We start from the raw sequence: 20,571 nt of genomic DNA, 5'->3' as shown, positions 1-20,571 counted from the left end.
AGTGTTCTTTCCTGGTGATGTAGTGCTGATGTTCCAGGACCACACACAGAGAAGCAAGGATCTAGTTTATTTGGTATCAGAATCATTTGTTGGTTTTCCAAACAGCATGCTGTTTCTCTGTAGTCCAAGGATAATTGATATCCTCTTCCCTTAGGAGACACTGTTGCGATGTGCCAGTGTTAACAATATGAGTATGTGGTTTTCATGGAATAAAAGAATTACTAAAAGCCAAGCATGGTGGTGCATCCATGTAATCCTAGTACTTGGGAAGCTGAGACTGCAGAATAGCAGTTTAACAACAGCTTCAGCAATTTAGTGAACTTCTCAACAACCTAGAGAGACCCTGTTTCCAAAAAAGAAATAAAATTGGTCTGGGTATGTAGCTCTGAGGTAGAATTCCATCACCACTGGGTTCAATTCCCAATAAAACACACACACACACACACACACACACACACACACACACACACAATTACTAAATGAGGCCTACCTTTTCATCCTACTGATATGGAAATTGAGGCCTCAAAATATAAGATTCTGTGCCTAAAGTGACATAATTGTTCAATTTGCACAAACAGATGATTGATTTCAAATATTAAGAGAAGTGGGTGGATATGGTCTTTCAAATAAGGCCTAATTTCAGTAAAGTTCGTATCTGATTAGACTGTTAGAAGAAAAGGTAGCAAGGAGGATAAATAGATTATTGATTCGATTTTCTTAATTCTCCTTTAACAGACTTCAACCCAGAGCTAATGTTTTTTAAGTAAACTTCCTCTTTATTTCTATTGAATAGAATTACATATGATATTTTAAATAGCATTAAAGAGAACAAATAGATATGGATAAAGTTATATGGACAATCTAAAGGTTCTAAGATTCTGTTAATTTTAATAAATGAGGAATTATAAAAGCTCTCATAAATCAGTAAAACTAGTGTGATGTTTTACTATGAGAAATTTTTTAGAACTTTAAGTTTTAGTTCTTTCATAATCAAAGACAATTCATTTTATGCCCATTTTTATACTAAAAGCCAATGACAGCAAAAGTTCAAAGTAGACTGACTTAGGAATTATTGATCGCTAGTGATTCCCAATATAGAGTAAGCGCTCCTTTCTATATCTATTAGTTTGTTGTTTTAATCTTATATTAAAGCTCTTAGGTATCCTGGTAAAGTCTCTTGAGTGTCAACTGTGTTTTTTTCTTATATAAGAAAAGCTTTGATCTGTCAAATAAGCAGTACAGAATAACTACTATAGTGCTTCAAATAAATTATTTCCACTTTACCAGGAACTGGGTGCAATGTAACATACTAAATACTAGTATAATGTTACCTATACCTTACTTTTCCTTCTGTTACTCCTAAAACATTTCAAGGTTTTGCTGTATGAACATTAGTTACTCACTCTAAAGAGATGCAGTAGGTATTGGCTAAATGATTGGTTTTCAGAAGTGTACACTTCATCATCACTCCTAGTTATGTGACTTTGTCCTCATTTTTGTTACCACCACTAACTAAATAAGTCCCATGACTAATGTTTATTAAAATGTTCTTATATGGAAAAATACAACAGTCACATGCTCTTGAAAGAACTTTGATTTGAAAACCTATCAATGTAACTATACATGGCACAATGGAAATAATGTCAGCTTTCATGTCAAATTCAAGTCAAGCCAAGTGTGGTGGCCTATGCCTGTAATCCCAGTATTTAGGAGGCTGAAACAGGAGGACCTCAGTTTGAGACCAGCCTCAGCAACCTAGTGAGACACTGTTTCAGTACAAAAAATAAAAAAGGTCTTGGGGTATAGTTTGGAGGTAGAGTGCCCCTGGGTTCAATCCCTAGTGCTACACACATACACACACTCCATGTCCAAATACTGCCACTTATGCACTATTTGACCTTGGGCCATTTAGCTGTCATGAGCCTGCTTCAGTGACTAAAAAGAATACTTAAAGCCAGGCGTGGTGGCACATGCTTGTAATCCCAGCCTTTGGGAGACAGACAGGAGGATCACGGTTCACAGACAACCTCAGCTGCTTAGGCCCTCCGCAACTCAGTGAGACCCTGTTTCAAAATAAAGAATAATGAATAGGGCTGGAGGTGTAGCTCAGAGGTAGAATGTCTCTGGGTTTCATCCCCAGTACCACACAAAAAAAGAATACTTAAATGATAGCCATATAATAAAAGTAAATAAAGTAATCATATAAAATAATTATCTGGAGGAAAGGGCAAATGTTTTCTGGAGTCATCAATTCACTTATATAAACTATAGTGCTCAAGAGCAAAGGGGTTGGAGTTGGACAAATGGATTTTGACTTGCTTTGTCATTGATGGGTGGCTGTGCACAGGGGCCAGTGACAACTCTTTGATAAGCATAGAATGTGCTGTGACTTGCCCAGGGTCACACAGTGAATTGGGACAGAGCAGTTGAGGCTTCACTCTCTCAGTATCTTCTCTCTACAGCATTTTGAAGAGGGCCAGCTCCAATGTGTGAAGTGGTGAGCTCCTGGATAAGTGCTAGTGCCACATACTAATAATGCAATATATTTGGAACAGTTTTTTTTAGCACTTTATCATTTTTTCCTACATTGGCTTTTTTGAGCACTTTATAAGCTGTGGAGAATGAGGAGCAGAGAAGAGTGGAGCAGAGAGCGGTGTGCAGGCGGCACAGTAGTGAGCTGTGATGGGTGCCCAGTGGGTGGTGGCGGAGGTGTCGTGAGAGGACAGGCCATACTTAAGGCTTAAGAGTTGATAATATCATTGACTTTTACCACTTCAGGTTGATCTTAAGAGAAACTGACATCTTTTTCTTCACAGCAAGTACATAACCAAGAAGAAATCAATAGTATAGTGTGGTGCCACTTCCTTGTTTCCTTACAAGTGACCAACAATCTTACCTACCATTGATTTTCTACAATCAGTGCAGATGTCAACATGGTGAAATTATGCTGAAATTTTATGATGTACTATTCCGCCAGTAACCAGGCTTCATCCTCTCCTTCTTTGGCTGCAGATCCAAATTATCTCATGGCTAATGAACGTATGAACCTGATGAACATGGCCAAGCTGAGTATCAAGGGTTTGATTGAATCTGCTCTGAACCTGGGAAGGACTCTGGACTCTGACTATGCACCCTTGCAGCAATTCTTCGTGGTGATGGAACACTGTCTGAAACATGGCTTGAAAGGTGGGCTGTGAGCCAGGCGTGGTGGCCCATGTTGTAATACCAGTACTTAGGAGGCTGAGGCAGGAGGATGGAATTATGCATACAAACTTAGCTACTTAGTGAGGCCCTCTGCAATTTAGTGAAACCCTGTTTTAAAATAAAGAATTAAAAACAGGGCTGGAGGTGTAGCTCAGAGGTAGAATGCCCCTGGATTCCATCCCCAGTACTACAAGGAAAAAAAAAAAACAAACAATGCAAATGTACATGCAGCTGCTTCTTAGTAATACATAGTCAAAAAGAAAGCATTTGTTGTGGAGCCACAGAATAAGAGGCTTGAATTAATAATATTGATCCATTGGAATACAACCTGTATGGGAGCAGGGTGTGGTTGGCTTAAAAGACTTACAGGGCTTAAAAAATACAGATTTTTGTAATTAAAGCCATGCAGGGCATGGTAGTACATGTCTATAATCTCAGCACTTGGAAGGCTGAGACAGAAGGATTACAGATTTAAGTCAGCCTCGGCAAATTAGCAAGATTTTGTATCCAAATATAATACAAAGTAGGGCTGGGGTGTAGCCCAAAAGTAGAAGACTCCTGGGTTCCATCCCTACTACTACAAAAACAAACAAAAGAAAAACAATTAAAGCTAATAGTTCCATGCAATTAAAAGGGAAAATAGGCCTGCTGGTAATGAGACACAACTTGCCCAGGGCCACACAGTGAGGGACAGAGCAGGTGCAGAAACTCAGGTCTCCTGGCTATTGCTTCATTGCTCTTCCCACTCAACCAAAACCTTTTTCTACTTTTCTTTTTAGTCCTGAGAATTGAACCCAGGGGCATTTTACCTCTGAGCTCTATGTATCCCCAGCCCTTTTTATTTTGAAACAAGATCTCCCTACATTACTGAGAATCTCAATAAGTTGCTGAGGCTGTCCTTGAACATGGAATCCTCCCATCTCAGCCTCCTGAGTACTGGGATTACAAGCATGCACTTCTGTACCCAGCAACAAAAAGCTTTTGAGGCAGGACCTGGACTTGCTCTTCCTCCCTTTTCAGTATTCAGTTTGAGAAACATGATCTTTTCCACTGGACTGTTTTCACTAATACCACAGGGTTTTAAGTCCTAAATTATTAAAATGTGTTATTATATGGCTAAGCCACATATTCTTTCTGGAAAAGGAAGGACTGAACCTTGGGAAGTAGAGAAGTTTTTTTTTTTTTCATAAAATTTATGTGTTCTGAAAGCATAAATAATTTTCAAATTGTCTAATAACCTAGGATGGGACCGCCTGAAAAGGACATTAAATGGATGGAAGAAGTATGTGTGTGTGTAGTGAAGTAATACTATATTATACTATAAAGAATAGTAAAACACTGCTTTGTTTTTGTTGCCTTAGCCAAGAAAACATTTCTTGGACAAAATAAATCCTTCTGGGGCCCTCTCGAACTGGTAGAAAAACTTGTTCCAGAAGCTGCAGAGATAACAGCAAGTGTTAAAGATCTTCCAGGACTCAAGTAAGTCTAAACTTGAATTCTGTTTATCAAGAGCAACATTTTTCTTTTCTCTTTGAAAAGTGATAGACTGAAGATAATAATGTCCATAATTGTTTTGTATAACAATACATGGAGCATAGTAATGTTATGAGTAGACACTGACATGAGAGAACTAATACATAGAATTTTAAGAAAAGTGGTTTAAGAGTGGTTGGCTTCATGTTAAAAAATACCAAAGCTTAGTCGAGCATGGTGGTGCGTACTTGTAATCTCAGGCTGAGACAGGAGTGAGGATCACAGGTTTGAGGTCAGCCTCAGCAATTTAGCCAAGCCCTCGGCAACCTAGTGAGATCCTAGTTCAGTAAAAATGAAAATAGGGCCAGAGGTGGGTGTAGCTCTGAGGTAGAATGCCCCTGAGTCCAATCCCAGTCTTAAAACACACACACACACACACACACACACACACACACACACACACAAATACACACACACTCTTTTTTTCTTCTCTCCTTCTCTCTTTCTCTGTCTCTTTCCTCTCTTTCTCTCTCGTAGTAGGGATTGAACTCAGAGACTCACACATACTAGGCAAAGTGCTTTACTACTGAGCCACATCCCCAGATCGACATCTTTCTTTTCTTTTCTTTTTTCTTTTTTTCTTTTTCTTTGTGTTTGTGTGGTAATGGGGATTGAACCCAGGGACATGTTATACCTTTTAGCTATACCTCCAGCTCAGTTTTATTTTTATTTTTATTTATTTTATTTTTTTTTTGTGTGTGTGTGTGTGTGTGCTACTGGGATAGAACCCAGGAACTTTCTACCTCAGGACTACACTCTCAGACCTATTATTTATTTTATTTGGAAACAAGGTCTCACTAAGTAGCTGAGGCTGCCTTCGAACCTCGCAATCCTCCTGTCTCAGCCTCCCAAGTGCCGGGATTACAAGCATACGCCACCACGCCCAGCTCTTATTTTTTATTTTAAAACAAGGTCTTGCTAAGTTGTGGAGAGCTTCAGTGAATTGCTGAGGCTGGTCTTGAAGCTGCAATCCTCCTGTCTTAGCTTCCCAAATCCTGGGATTACAAACATGCACCACCACTCCAGGCTCTCTTCTTTTTTAAAGGCCGTGTGGCCAGGAGTGGTGATGCGTACTCATAATCCCAATACTTGTGCAACTCAAACAGGAAGATCACAGGTTCAAGGCTATAGCCTTAGTAACTTAATGAGCCCCTCCACAACTAAGTGAGACCCTATTTTAAAATAAAAAGATCTGGGTGTATTGTTCAGAAGTAGAATGCCCTAGGTTCCAATCCCTAGTACCACAAAAAAAAAAAAAACCAAAGCGCTGTGACAGTGAGTGATCTAGGGCAGTGTTGTGCCAGCTTGATATAGAGGGGGAGAAAATCAATGGCATTCAAGAGCCAAGATGAAAACAGTTTTTAAATGAACCTCAGGAACCAGGACCTACGGCCTGCCTTAAAACCTGAAAAGGAGTAGTGATCACCCTCTGAAATGAAGTTGGTTAAATTTAATCAGAGGCTTAAATTATGTGTCCACATTACTATTTGAGTATTTGTATAATCAGCACTAAATTTAGGAGGATCTATCAATACTAATCGGATGGAACATTTTTAGTTTGACTTGGCAGAAGTTTTGTCTTCACACTGCAGTTACATTCAGTAATTAAAGCTTTACAAGAGAATTTGTCCCAAACACACCCCTGGGTCTCATCACTGTGCCATGCAGAATTCCCTGCATGAGGATGTATTGGGCCTGCTAGTGAGGAGCCCTCCGTGTGCTTGTTAAAATGTCAAGAGCAGCTGAATCTTCTCCAGTGTGCTCCCTGCCTCTATTACTTGTGTTTTTAATCAATGTATTGTTGTGCTCCTGTAGGACACCAGTAGGCAGAGGAAGAGCCTGGCTTCGTTTGGCATTAATGCAAAAGAAACTTTCAGAATATATGAAAGCCTTAATCAATAAGAAGGAACTTCTCAGGTATGAGCACCTCTTTTGTGAACCTTTTTCCCTTGGTATGTTCTATATCATACAAAGGTGAACCATATGCATTTTCCATTTCTATAGGACAGAAGCTCATATTTTGTGACTCATGACAAGTTCACTAATACATTCTGCCACAGGTCACACGCATGTTGTTCCAATAGGTGTTTTATGCCGTCTATGGCATATATGGTCCTTTGCAGGCCATGCCAAAATTTAACACCTCCAAAAAACAGGAGAGCCCTTTGACACCATATCTTGTGCCCAGGCTTAGTAAGAAGTCGTCATGTGGCATTAGATTAAAATGTAACACAAGAAACAATTCCCAATAGATTATAGAGTAGGAAAAACAAAGCAAACTCTATGGGATTTTTAGTGATAAAAGCTCAAAACAGCCTGTTTCAGGAAGGGGTTGGCTAAAGAAAAGATGGTTGGGGCCAAGAAAGTATATAATACATCTATACAGTGTGATGTTATAAAACCAGTATAAACAAAGTTGTAGAGTATTATTTATTTATTTTCTTGCTGGTCTCAGGACGGAACCCAGGGGCATTCGACCTCCGAGCTACACCCCCTGCCTTATTTTTTATTCTTTATTTTAAAACAGAGTCTGACAAAGTTGCGGGGGGCCTCACTAAGTAGCTGAGGCTGTCCAAACCGTGATCCTCCAGTCTCAGCCTCCCTAATGCTGGAATTACAAGCGTGCGCCACCACGCCCGGCTGAGTATTATTTATTGAAACAGAGATACTGTTAAGCCAAAAATAATTTTCAAGTTAATTGTCATGGTATAAGCCGTTTTTAGTGTCTCACAGTATTTGTCTACATAAATTACCTGAAAAGTTGTTTATCAAAGTTTTAACAGGTGATTAGTGGATAGAATTAGTTTCTTGGGTGTGTCTTTTGTTTACTTCTATTTTTTATAGTATTATTTGAAGTGTTTCTTTTTTTTTTTTTTTTTGGTGGTACTGGGGTTCCTGGAAGCCCTTCTACCTCCGGCTACACTCCCACGGGCTACACTCCCAGACCTATTTTTTAACTTTTTTATGTGGAAACAGGGTCTCTTAAGCCACGGAGGCTGGCTCCGAACCAGCGCGATCCTCCTGTCTCAGCCTCCCAAGCGCGGGGATTACAAGTGTGCACCACCATGCCCAGCTGTGTTTCTTTTTTATTTATTTTTATTTTTATGTGGAAAATATTAAAAATGGCATACATTCAGACTGTGCTTGGTGCCATCTCCCCTCCCCCCCTTTCCCTTCCCCCCTTCCCAACAGTGAGTGTCCAGGTTGACCATGCTGCATTCATACATTTACACTTATTCGGATGTAGCTCCTCCATTAATCAACCTCAGCCTTCCTCTCCTACCCTTCCATTCTAGCTTTGCTGAGGTTTCCCCTCCATTATCTGAAGTCCCTCTGGTATTTCTAATACTCCCTAGTTTGGGCATATTAAAGAGAACATAAGTCCCTTCTCTTTCTGTGCTTGGCTGATCTCACTTAACATAATGTTCTCCTGGTCTTTCCATCTTCTTGCGAATGACCTGATTTTGTTCTTCTTTATAACGAGTAGAATTCCATTGTGTGTATTTTCCATAATTTTGTAATTTATTCATCTGTTGATAGAGACCTAGGTTGGTTCCATATTTTGGCTACTACAAATTGTGCTGCTATGAACATGGGTATACATATGTTACTGTAGTTCTCTGGTTTCAACCCCTTTGGAGATCATATGGGTGCTTCTGTTTTTTTTTTTCTGTAGAGAAAAGTGATTTTGCTAAACAAAAAAAGGAAATGATTTCTTAAAGTTTTTGTTTTTATTTTTGTTTTGTTTTTGGTGGTACTGGGGTCCCTGGAAACCCTTCTACTTCCAGGCTACACTCCCAGACCTATTTTATACTTTTTTATTTGGAAACAGGGTCTCTTAAGCCAGCACATCTGGCTTCAAACCAGCGCGATCCTCCTGTCTCTGCCTCCCAAGTGCAGGGACTACAAGCGTGCGCCACCACGCCCGACTAAAACCAAACTTTTAAATTGTATAAAAGATTGCAAAATTATCCCATGGAAGCTGAGTGCACTCTTGAAATTCCAGTACTTAGGAGGCTGAGACAGGAGAATCATAGGTTCCAGGCTAACACTTAATAACTTAGAGGTATCCTCTTTCGAAATAAAAGTAAAAAGGTCTTCAGAGATAGACCACCACTGGGTTCAATCCTCAGTAAAACACACACACACACATACACACCCCACACAAATTATTCCATGATGTATTACAAATATAAATACATCAGAAAAGTCTAATAACCACCTCAACCGCAATATCATTCTGATCACATTTTTCTTCAGCCAGGCTACCTGTTGTCTAAAGAATTTATTCATGCATTTGTTGCTGAAAGTAGTTATCAAAGCCTTTTTAAAAAATTTTTACTATTATCATAGATTCAACCATGAGGCAGATGTTTTTCTCTTTGCTTCATGATTGAATCACTGGATTTTTTAGGTTTTATTAGACTATAATATTCTGTATTTCTCTTACAGTGAATTTTATGAACCTAACGCCCTCATGATGGAAGAAGAAGGAGCTATAATTGCTGGTCTTTTGGTGGGTCTGAACGTCATTGATGCCAATTTCTGTATGAAAGGAGAGGATTTGGACTCTCAGGTATGGAAAAAAAAAAAGCTCATTTAACCAAATGAGCATTTAACCAAACTCTGAGTTGTTATCTCAGGATTTGTATTGGCTCAGTTATATGTAAGTTAGAGGAAATTCTGAGTTAGAAATGGAATTTCCTGTCGGGCATGGTGGCACACACTTGTAATTCTAGCATTTGGGAGGCTGAGACCGTAGTTCACGGACAGCCTCAGCTACTTAGTGAGGCCCTTTGCAGCTCAGTGAGACCCTGTTTCAAAATAAATAAAAAATAGGGCAGGGGGTGTAGCTCGGAGGTCGATTGCCCCTGGGTTTCATCACCAAACCCCCCCCCCCAAAAAAAAGAAATTAGGGCTGAAGGTGTAGCTAAAGGTAGAATGTCCCTGGGTTCCATCCTTAGTACCGCAAAAAAAAAAAAAAAAGGAATTTTTAAAATTTTTGATGTGTGTATAAAAAATTAGATTTTGTCTTCTAGAATATTTTTCACATTCTTGTTTTGGTTGCAATTCCTTTTAAATAAATAAATATGTATATACATACATATATATACACATACACGTACATATGTGTGTATATATATGTATGTATGTATTCAGTATAACATGGTAGTTAAGAATGAAGGCCGAAGCCAAACTGCTTAGTTTCAAATTCTGTCTTTCTCATTTTTTAACTAGTATATTTTGTAGTTCCTAAGTTTCTTGGAGCTTCAGATTCTTTGATATAATATAGGGATTTTAAAAGAGTATTTAAGGGGGTTGTTATGAGGACTAAAGGAACTAATGCATGCAATGCTTATTTTATTTTATTTTATTTTATTTTATTTTATTTTAGTGGTACTAGGGGTGGAACCCAGAGGCTTTCTACCTCCGGGCTATACTCTCAGCCCTATTTTTTATATTTTATTTGGAAACAGTCTCACTAAGTTGCTGAGAGCCCCACTAAGTAGCTGAGGCTGGCTTCGAACCTGCGCGATCCTCCTGTCTCAGCCTCTCAAGCACGGAGATTACAAACGTGTGCCACCACGCCCATCTAGGCAATGCTCTTAAAGCAAGCAAGCCCTATACAGGCTAAGTGCCCATGAATAAAGATGTTGCTCTCGCTCTGAGTATATCTCACCCCTTCTGTAGGAAATACCATGACACATTGCTGTTAGTGTTTATTCTGGAAAAATTGAAAGGAGTTCAAACTGGAAAAAAGCTAAAGGATGAAATGTTACTCTTGAAAAATAAAGATATGTACATAAATGAAAGTTTGAAAAAGCAGACACCAATGCCAGGTGTGATGGCACACATTTGTAATCCCAGTAGTTGGGAGGCTGAGACAGGGGGATTGCAGTTTCAAGGCCAAACTCAGCTACTTATTAAGGTCCTCTGCAACTTAGTGAGACTCTGTTTCAAAATAAAGAATAAAAACTAGGGCTGGGGGTATATCTTAGAGGTAGAATGCCCCCTGGGTTCAATTTCCTAGTACCAAACAAAAGGTGGGGAGAGGGAAAAAGCAGACACCAAAATGCTAGCCATGGTCATGGGGTTGGGGGTGATGATTGAGATTATGGGTGGTTCATATTACTTTTGTTTTTCTATATGCTCTGAAACTTCTTCAGGGGAATGTGCATTATTTTTATAATTGAAACTTTTAAAAAGTTGCTCCTAAAAGTAAAGAGAAACTCAGTAGAAGAATACCTGAAATAAGTAAAAGAAAGAAACTTTAAAACTTATTTAATACTGATTCTTTTTTAAATTTTTTATTGGTGCATTATATTCATACATCATATTGGGGTAAATAATAGTGATTCTATTGACTGCCTCAATTTATGATCTAATGTTTCAGTCCTATTGATTTAATCTTGGTTAGTTATTTCTAACTCATATCAATTTTTTAAAATTATATTTGAAGTAAAGCATTAAGGCCTTGGAATGTAGCTCAGTGGTAGACCACTTTCCCAGCATACATAAGGCCCTGGTCTCAATCCCTAGTACTACCAAAAAAAAAATTGAATTTTCATTGTAAATTTCTGGTAGTTGTCATGACTATATTTTGAGTGCCTAGAAAGATATTGTTTTATGCACTGGAAAAAGTATCTAATTTTGTATTCTGAAAATTCTCTCTGTAGGTTGGAGTTATAGATTTTTCAATGTATCTCAAGGATGGGAGCAGTAGTAAAGGTAGTGAAGGGTATGTACAAAGAAAATTACATTTCTTCTTTTCTCTGATATAGAATTATACACACACACACACACACACACACACACACACAGAGTAGTATTTAAATTTTGTAACAATACTGATTCAACAGACTTGCTGAAAGAGTTTCTGATAATAAAGCTTTAGTAAAACTTTACCAAAAATACCTATTTTAAAACTCTGAGCCGGGTGTGGTGGTACACGCTTGTAATCCCAGCATTTGGGAGGCTGAGACCAGAGGATCACGTTTCGGGGACAGCCTCAGCTACTTAGTGAGGCCCGGTTTCAAAATAAAGAATGAAATATATCAAATTATTTTAAAATAAAGAATGAAAAATAGGGCAGGAGTTGTAGCTCAGAGGTCAAATGCCGCTGGGTTCCATCCCTAGACCCACAAAATAAAAAATAAAAAAATTAATAAAACTGAAAGTTGATTTTCCTGCTATGTGATTCAGGGGCAAAAAATTATTTAAAAAATTTAATTTTCCATCTCTTAAAGTGACATTTAATAGCTGAGCATGGTAGTACATGCTTTTAACCCCAGTACTTGGGAAGCTGAGACAGGGATTGCAGATTCGAGAACAGCCCCAGCAAATAGTGAGATTTTCATCAACCTAGCAAGACCTTGTTTCAAAATAAAAATAAAATAGGGCTCAGAGTTAAAATGCTCTAACTCTGGGTTCTATCTCTAATGCCACCAAAAATTAATGTAATAATAATAATAACAACATTATCAAGAACTAGGTGAAACGTACATGGGAACTTTGTAAAACCTTTACACCTCTTTTTGTAAGTCTAGGATTATTCAAAATTTTAAATTTTAGAGTTCATTATGGTATTGTGATTAGAGATCAGAAGTATACCTTATAACCTTCATATATTTAGCAGTCGAAAGCATAATTATTCCAATGGATTTAACCTTGGACATTATATTTAAGAGTATTAGCTGATCATGGTGCTACACGCTTTTAATCCTAGTACTTGAAAGGCTGAGATAGGGGGATCACAGATTTGCCGTCAGCTTCACCAATTTAGTGAGGCCCTTTTTCAAAAATAAAGAATAAAATAGGGCCAGGAATATAGCTTAGAGGTAGAATGCCCCTGGATTCAATCTCCAAAACCATAAAAAAAAAATTTTTTTTAAAAGGACTCATCAGTTATAGCGGTCATAGTAGCACATGCTGTAATCCCAGTACTATGAGACAGGTGATCAAAGTTTTGAGGATAGCCTCTACAACATAGTGAGCCTCTCAGCAACAGGGCTGGAGGTATAGCCCTGAGTTTGATCCCCAATACCACGTAAACATAAATAAATAAAATAATTAAATAGGGTTGGGGTGTAGCTCATTCAGAGGTAGAATGACTCTGGTTTCAATCCCCAGTACAAAAAAAAAAAGTGTATCGTTTATTCTTTTGATAGTTGGATAAGTTTGTGGACTTAATTTTATCCTTCAACTGAAGAGTCTATTGAACTTGTACTTATTATAGATTACTTGGTTAAGTGAAACTCCTTTTCCACTCTTTAATATTCTCTTGTCATAATAAACACTTGACCTTTATACTTTGAATGTAAATAGCACTTAAAGGAAAATGTTATAGCCTTTGGGAACAATTTCATTACACTAGAGTGAATTTAATTCAATTCCTATGATACATGGAAACTTGTTGCTATCAATAATATTAGTAAAGCTAAAAAATATGTAAACTTACAAGAAGAATATTTTTAACCTTAAGTGCCACTGATATTATACAGGTGGCATTTAGGTACTTATAATCCCAGTACCTAAATTATTGAGATTTGTAAGCGATAGAGCCAGACATGGTAGCACACACTTATTCCCAGTACTTGGGAATAGCTGAGACAGCCTCAGCTACTTAGTGAGGCCCTTTGCAATTTAGTGAGACACTGTTTCAAAATAAAGAATAAAAATAAATCAGGCTGGGGGTGTAACTCAATGATAGAATGCCCCTGGGCTCAATCCCCAGCACCACGCGCGCGCGCGCGCACACACACACACACACACACACACACACACACACACAAGATTTGTAAGCTATAACAAGGGCTTTATTAATGTAGTTTTTTGTGGGTTTTTTTTTTTTTTTTTTTTTCATTTTTAACCATCCAAGTCTTGAACGTTGTATATCAAGTCTGTCATCTGGTTCAGTGTGCCTGTGTCCCAGTTTTCTTTTCATGTTTGGTGAAAAGATAAGGTAAAAAGAAAAACCTTGGGTATTTCTAAAGTTATTTATTTTACTTCTGATGCCTCTTTCCCCCAGAGATGGTCAGATTACTGCAATTCTGGACCAGAAGAACTATGTAGAAGAACTCAACAGACATCTAAAGTAAGGAATTAATAAATAATATTCCTTTACTGGGGATTCTTTGGGAGAAAAGGGAATTGTAAAATGATGAGCACTTAAGATAATTTCAGACAATACTCAACAAACATTTGTAGAATTTCTGCCTTCTAGGCACTGGGTTAATAAGATTTAACCGTTTCGACGACCTTTAGCAAAAAGTAATATGAGATTATTATGAAACTATAATGCTAGTTATTAAATACATTCAATTAGAATTTTTTTTTTTTTTTTGGTGGTACTGGGGTTCCTGGAAGCCCTTCTACCTCCGGGCTACACTCCCAGACCTATTTTTACATTTTTATTTGGAAACAGGGTCTCCTAAACCAGCGCGCGCAGCTGGCTTCGAACCTGCGCGATCCTCCTGTCTCTGCCTCCCAAGAGCGGGGATTACAAGCGTGCGCCACCACGCCCGGCTCAATTAAGAATTTTTAAACATGTGACAGAGTTGAAATTGGCAGCCCTCTAGATACAGTGGATAAAGCTACATATTTTAGGATTGATGTTGGGTAAATCATTCATTCCTTTATATTAATTATCTCTCTTTTTCCCTTGCATTTCTCACATATACATTAAATTGATAGGATTAATTTACCCTTTCTTCACCAACACTACCATTAATTTACCAAGTACTCACCACGGATTTTCAGAACTTTTTTTTTTTTTTTTTTTTAGTGGTACTGGGGATGGAACCCAGGGGCATTCAACCTCTGTGCAACAACCCCACCCCTATTTTTTATTCTTTAGTTTGAAACAGGGTCTCTCTGAGTTGCAAAGGACCTCACTAAGTAGTTGAGGCTGTCTTGGAACCTATGCGATCCTTTGGTCTCCACCTCCCTAATGCTGGGATTACGAGGGTGCACCACCAAGTCTGGCTAGAACTTGTGTGTGTGTGTGTGTGTGTGTGTGGTACTGGGGGTGGAACCCAGGGGCTTTTTTTACCTCCAGAATATATTCCCAGACCTATTTTCTTTTTATACTTCATTTGGAAACAGGGTCTCACTAAGTTGCTGAGAGCCTCACTAAGTAACTGAGGCTGGCTTCGAATCTGTACGAGCCTCCCAAGTGTGGGGATTACAAGCATGCACCACCATGCCCGGCTGGCTAGAACTTTTTAAAACATGAAACAATTTCCTGTCTTGAGGAGACCAATCTAAGAACTACTGGTATTCTCAAGGACTTTGTCGTTCTTGTTATGCAAAATACTGCTGAATAACTCAAACAAATAATGTATTCATTATTATCTTGCCTATTGAAGTTTCATAAGTTCTATTTTGAAAGCCTGTGTGTGTGTGTGTGTGTGTGTGTGTGTGTGTGTGTGTGGTACTAGGGGTGGAACCCAGAGGCTTTCTACCTCCAGGCTATACTCCCAGACCTATTTTATATTTTATTTGGAAACAGGGTCTCACTAAGTTGCTGAGAGCCTCACTAAGTAGCTGAAGCTGGCTTTGAACCTGTGTGATCCTCCTGTCTCAGCCTCCCAAGCGCCGGGATTACAAGCGTGCACCACCATGCCCAGCTTGAAAGCCATTTTTAATTTAAGACTTAAAATGTGCTTATTCTAATACCAGTATTGATTTTGAAAAGTCTTGGCTTCAGCTAACAAATTTAAGAACAATTTAAATTTATTTTCTCTGGAAACCAAGAAGGAATCATGACTATAATAAACTATGTTATCAGCCAAGCAAAGATACAATTACAGCTGACAATAAAATATAAATTATGACTCTATTATTTACTCTTTTCAGCCTTAGTTTCTTTACCTGTATTTGGGGATACCAGACACATAGAACTGTTGAAAAAATAAATAGTGCAACTAGAGCCAGGTATGGTGGCACATGCTTGTAATCTCAGTACTTGGGCGGCTGAGACAGGAGGATCACAGATTTGGGGCCAGCCTCAGCTACTTAGAGAAGCACTCCACAATTTAGGGAAACCCTGTTTCAAAATCAAGAATAAAAATAAATAGGGTATAGCTTGGAGGTAGAATGCCCCTGGATTCAATGCCCCAGTACTGCAAAAAAAAAAAAATTGTGGACATTAGACAATGATAAGTGTGATGTATGTTTAAAAAGGAATGTACAGGCCAGGCGTGGCAGCGCACGCTTGTAATCCCCGCGCTTGGGAGGCTGAGACAGGAGGACCGCACAGGTTTGAAGCCAGCCTCAGCTACTTAGTGAGGCTCTCAGCAACTTAGTGAGACCCTGTTTCCAAATAAAGTATAAAATAGGTCTGGGAGTATAGCCTGGAGGTACAAAAGCCCCTGGGTTCTACCCCCAGTACCACCAAAAAAAATAAATAATTAAAAAGAATTTTAAAAAGTAAAGTACATGCCGGGCGTGGTGGCGCACGCTTGTAATCCCCGCGCTTGGGAGGTGGAGACAGGAGGATCGCGCAGGTTCGAAGCCAGCCGCGCGCAGGAGACCCTGTTTCTAAATAAAAATATAAAAATAGGTCTGGGAGTGAAGCCCAGAGGTAGAAGGGCTTCCAGGAACCCCAGTACCACCCAAAAAAAAAAAAAAAAAAAAAAAAAAAGTAAAGTACAGGATATTGTTCTGTTTTTCAAGAAACCGTTATGTTTTTTTTCTTCTCTTGATAGTGCTACTGTTAACAACCTTCAAACTAAAGTAGATGCATTAGAAAAATCCAACACTAAATTGACAGAGGAGGTAAGTGTTTTGGAAATCTTTTGCTCAACCTATAAAGCTTCATAATTTTCACTAAAAGAATTAATAATTTCTATGTAACCTTGGGAATGAAGGATTCAACTTTTCAGATATCTATAGTACGTAACTCCTTGCTCTGACTGGTCAGTTGGTTTTCTTTTACCCAGTTGGACTCCATAGACATACTACCTGGCTAACTGAGTATCTTTAATGTGGATTTTTTTTTTTTTTTTTTTTTTGTACTGGAGATTCTACCTTCAAGCTATACCCTGGCCTTTTTTATTTTTTTATTTTGAAACGGGGTCTCACTCAGTTGCTGCGTTTCTGAGGTTGGCCTCAAACCTGCATTCCTCCTCTTTCAGGTTTCCAGGTACTGGGATCCCAGGAGTGTGCTCCCATACCCAGCTTTATGTGAATGTTTTGTCTGAGCCAGTCTAGAGTAAATATTTAGCATAGAGCATGACATTCATCATTTACTGGAGAAATAATATATAGCTATATGTGCCAGGCATGGATTTATGTGTTCTAGACTGGCAAGCTCCTGACCCCTGTGCTCTTATTTTTTCCTGAGTACAGTGGGATAGATAAGATAAAGAACGCTGGTCAGAGATGAGTTAACTCCTGCTTCCATGTCCAGCTGCTTGTCATGTGCTCCTGAGTGAGTCAGTCACTTGACCTCTGTGAGGTTCAGTTCCCTGCCTGGCATATGAGGGTGTTCAAATGAGAATATATATATGAAAACTCTTAGAAAAGGCGCTAAAATAAAAGGGCCTTGTGTAGTACTTCTGATTAATAAAGACATTTCTCTTAACTCGCCCAAAGCTAAACTACAGATTTTTTTCTTTATTTTTTTATTTTTATGTTTGTTTGTTTATTCATTTATTTTTGGTACTGGGAATTGAATCCAGGGGCATTCTAGCTCCAAGCTATGCCCCCAGCCCAATTTTTAGATCGATGAGAGTCTTACTAGGATTATATACGCACCCACCTAGATTTTTACATCACGTCCACCTAGATTTTTTCCTTTAATAGCACTAGATGTTTCTGTGAAAACTCTTAAGTAAAATTATCCAGGTTGCAAACAAGTTTATCTTTTCTGTTTCTAGTTATGATAGTCTTATCATATATGGTGAGATAAATATAGTATAATTAAAATCCATTGAAAGCATTGGTCAGGAATATAGTATTTAATCAGTTTTTCTTCAGGACAAATATTTTAATTATATTTTTAAATGCCTCTTTCTTAGTAGATTTTTACTAATTGTATTTACAAGCTGTCCATAAGAATATCCTTGAAGTAAACTATATTTTAATTAACATGAGCATGAGAAAGAAAATGTTTTCATATAAAAGCAGCAATGGGAGATTTTTAAAATTTTTATTTAGCCTACATTAAAGATATTTCTCTTAAGTTCCTTGTAAGAACATTTGTGTTAGGTTATGGATAGCTTTTTTTTTTATTTCTAAGCGTATTCATGCATAGAAATTATGTTTTAAAAGATCATAAATCTATTTTATACTGGTAATAAAGGAATAAAAGATTGTCCTTAAAACTTTACCAACAGCTTGCAGTTGCAAACAACAGGATTATTACCTTGCAAGAAGAAATGGAACGAGTTAAAGAAGAAAGTTCCTACATATTGGAATCCAATCGGAAGGTGAGCCTTAGACCTATGAAGTGTTTATAGAGAGCATGTCGGTGTGTTAGCGATAGGGAGGAGTCTAGAGGAGAGGCAAGCATCTGCATGGAACAAGCACACTGCTTTGAATCAGACTCCATACATAATTGAGTGCATGATAAAGGTGAGGGGAGGACTATGCTGCTTTACCACAACACGCTCCTGGCATCACTGCCACCTACAAATGTTCAGGTACTTCAAGAAAGTCTAAGTCAGCTTCTTGTTTTTATGTATTAGTGATTTAAACTAAATTTAAATGATGTTTATGATATTAAATATACTATTATTTTTGTACCATTTTTCTGTTTTTCTGTGTGTGAATGTTTATGTGTGTGTATGGGTACACACACTGGGGTTTGAACCCAAGAACATTCTATCCCTGAGTTATACCCCACTAGTTTTTATTAATCATTTATTTAATTATTTATTTACTTATTTTCATAGTGGACATTCAACCTAGGGGCATTTGACCTCTAAGCCACACCCCCAGCCCTTCTTTTATTTTATATTTTATTTACTTATTTGTGTGTGTAGTGTATATGGGGCAATTGAGGGTTGAACTCAAGGAGATTATATCTTTACACCACCAGTCCTATTTTATTTTTTATTTTAAAACAGGGTCTCACTAAGTTGCTAAGTCCAGTCTGAAACCTACAATCCTTCTAGCTTGGCTTCCTAAGCACTGGAATTACAGGCGTGCTTATTAGGGGATTTTAAGTAAAGTGACAAGAAATTCCCAATATAGCTTAAGCTTTTAAATTTTACTAGACTTCCAATTTCTTTACTGTCTTCATTATTGTCATGCCTGCTTAGGTATCATCATTTTTCTTTATTAAGTAGCAATGTAGTATCTTGCTAATTCTGTATAGATTATTTTTTTAATTGTTTAATTTAAAAAAATTTTTTTTTTGGTGGTATTGGGGTTCCTGGAAGCCCTTCTACCTCCGGGCTACACTCTCAGACCTATTTTCTACTTTTTATTTGGAAACAGGGTCTCTTAAGCCAGCGCGGCTGGCTTCGAACCTGAGCGATCCTCCTGTCTCCACCTCCCAAGCGTGGGGATTACAAGCGTGCGCCACCATGCCCGGCTTTTTAGATATTTAAATCCTTAAATACTCATGATTTTATGTATATTTTCAAGGCCCCTAAGCAAGACAGAACTGCAGAAGGACAAGCACTAAGTGAAGCAAGAAAACATTTAAAGGAGGAGACACAGTTAAGATTGGTAAGTGCTGCTTACGTTCTGATAGTTCAGAAACATGAAGAGGGGATGGTCTGCCGAGAAGTCTTGTCTCACAGACTAGTATCAGGAATATCAGTAGTCTTCTACACTTTTGTATAGATTCTATAATGCTCTCTCAATCGATTTTCTGATTATTCAAAACAGCAAGATTTTAGCCAATCACTCCTTTTCTGCTTTTACAGTTTGTATTATTGGAATATTAAGTATGTAAAACCACTTGTTTAAACTATGTGTCCTACCTCAGGTCTCATTTCTGCAAAGATTCTGAGCTGTCTCCTTAGATGAGGCAGCTCCTCTTCCCCTTACTAATAACCATAAATATTGATATATACTCTTACTTTTAGCTTTTATTTGAGTTGATTCTTGATCTTAAATATAAAGAAAATCATCTTCTAGTATTAGTCTTAAGAATTTTTTAGAAATTAAAATATAAATGTATGTGTGTGTAAGAAGTTATAAGAAGGAATACTAATCCCGTAATAGATTTTATTTAGGTCTTAGTATATCAGTAATCCCGGTATTAGCATCTTAGCTTTCTTTTTTTTTTTCTTTTTTTTTTCTTTTTTTTTTTTTTTGGTGGTACTGGGATTCCTGGAAGCCCTTCTACCTCCGGGCTACACTCCCATACCTATTTTTACATTTATTTTTATTTGGAAACAGGGTCTCCTAAGCCAGCACGCGCGGCTGGCTTCGAACCTACGCGATCCTCCTGTCTGTGCCTCCCAAGCACGGGGATTACAAGCGTGCGCCACCACGCCCGGCAGCATCTTAGCTTTCTAAAGTTCAGATAGTATGACAAACAGGAAGACCTCTTCCCATCATGCCTTTAAGAATAGGGAAGCTTGCCTGGTGTGGTGGCTCACACTTGTAATCCCAGTACTTGGGAGGCTGAGACAGGAGGATGGTGTGGGTTTGAAATCAGCCTTAGCTACTTAGTGAGGCTCTCAGCAATTTATTGAGACCTTGTTTCCAAATAAAATATAAAATAGGTCTGGGAGTGTAACCATCCCCAGTACCACAAAAAAATTTAAAAAATAAGAGAATAGGGAATCTGGGTGTGGTGTCACACACTTATAATCCCAGCATTTGGGAGGCTGAGACAGGAAGATTGCAGTTCACTGACAGCCTCAACTACTT

The 20,571-nt window shown here is 38.2% G+C and overlaps 1 protein-coding gene across 3 annotated transcripts in view; it reads left to right on the top strand.

The window, feature by feature from the left end:
* The window catches only part of RUFY3 (RUN and FYVE domain containing 3), a gene marked incomplete at both ends in the record, with an annotated part of 68,004 nt that overhangs the window by 27,403 nt on the left and 20,030 nt on the right, over positions 1 to 20,571 (top strand). For all 3 annotated transcript variants that reach the window (XM_080697643.1, XM_080697645.1, XM_080697644.1), the window contains 9 exons: positions 3,013 to 3,186; positions 4,566 to 4,683; positions 6,553 to 6,654; positions 9,190 to 9,313; positions 11,415 to 11,476; positions 13,766 to 13,831; positions 16,446 to 16,515; positions 18,078 to 18,170; positions 19,333 to 19,416. In XM_080697643.1, coding sequence (XP_080553769.1) covers positions 3,013 to 3,186; positions 4,566 to 4,683; positions 6,553 to 6,654; positions 9,190 to 9,313; positions 11,415 to 11,476; positions 13,766 to 13,831; positions 16,446 to 16,515; positions 18,078 to 18,170; positions 19,333 to 19,416 — 893 coding nt within the window. The remainder of the gene's footprint in view (positions 1 to 3,012; positions 3,187 to 4,565; positions 4,684 to 6,552; positions 6,655 to 9,189; positions 9,314 to 11,414; positions 11,477 to 13,765; positions 13,832 to 16,445; positions 16,516 to 18,077; positions 18,171 to 19,332; positions 19,417 to 20,571) is intronic.

The sequence above is a fragment of the Muscardinus avellanarius genome (genome assembly GCF_963383645.1).
Source record: "Muscardinus avellanarius genome assembly, chromosome: 6".
NCBI classification, from domain to species: Eukaryota; Metazoa; Chordata; class Mammalia; order Rodentia; family Gliridae; genus Muscardinus; species Muscardinus avellanarius.
Note: the sequence above shows the minus strand (reverse complement) of the source record. Positions and strands in the feature narration are given on the sequence as shown.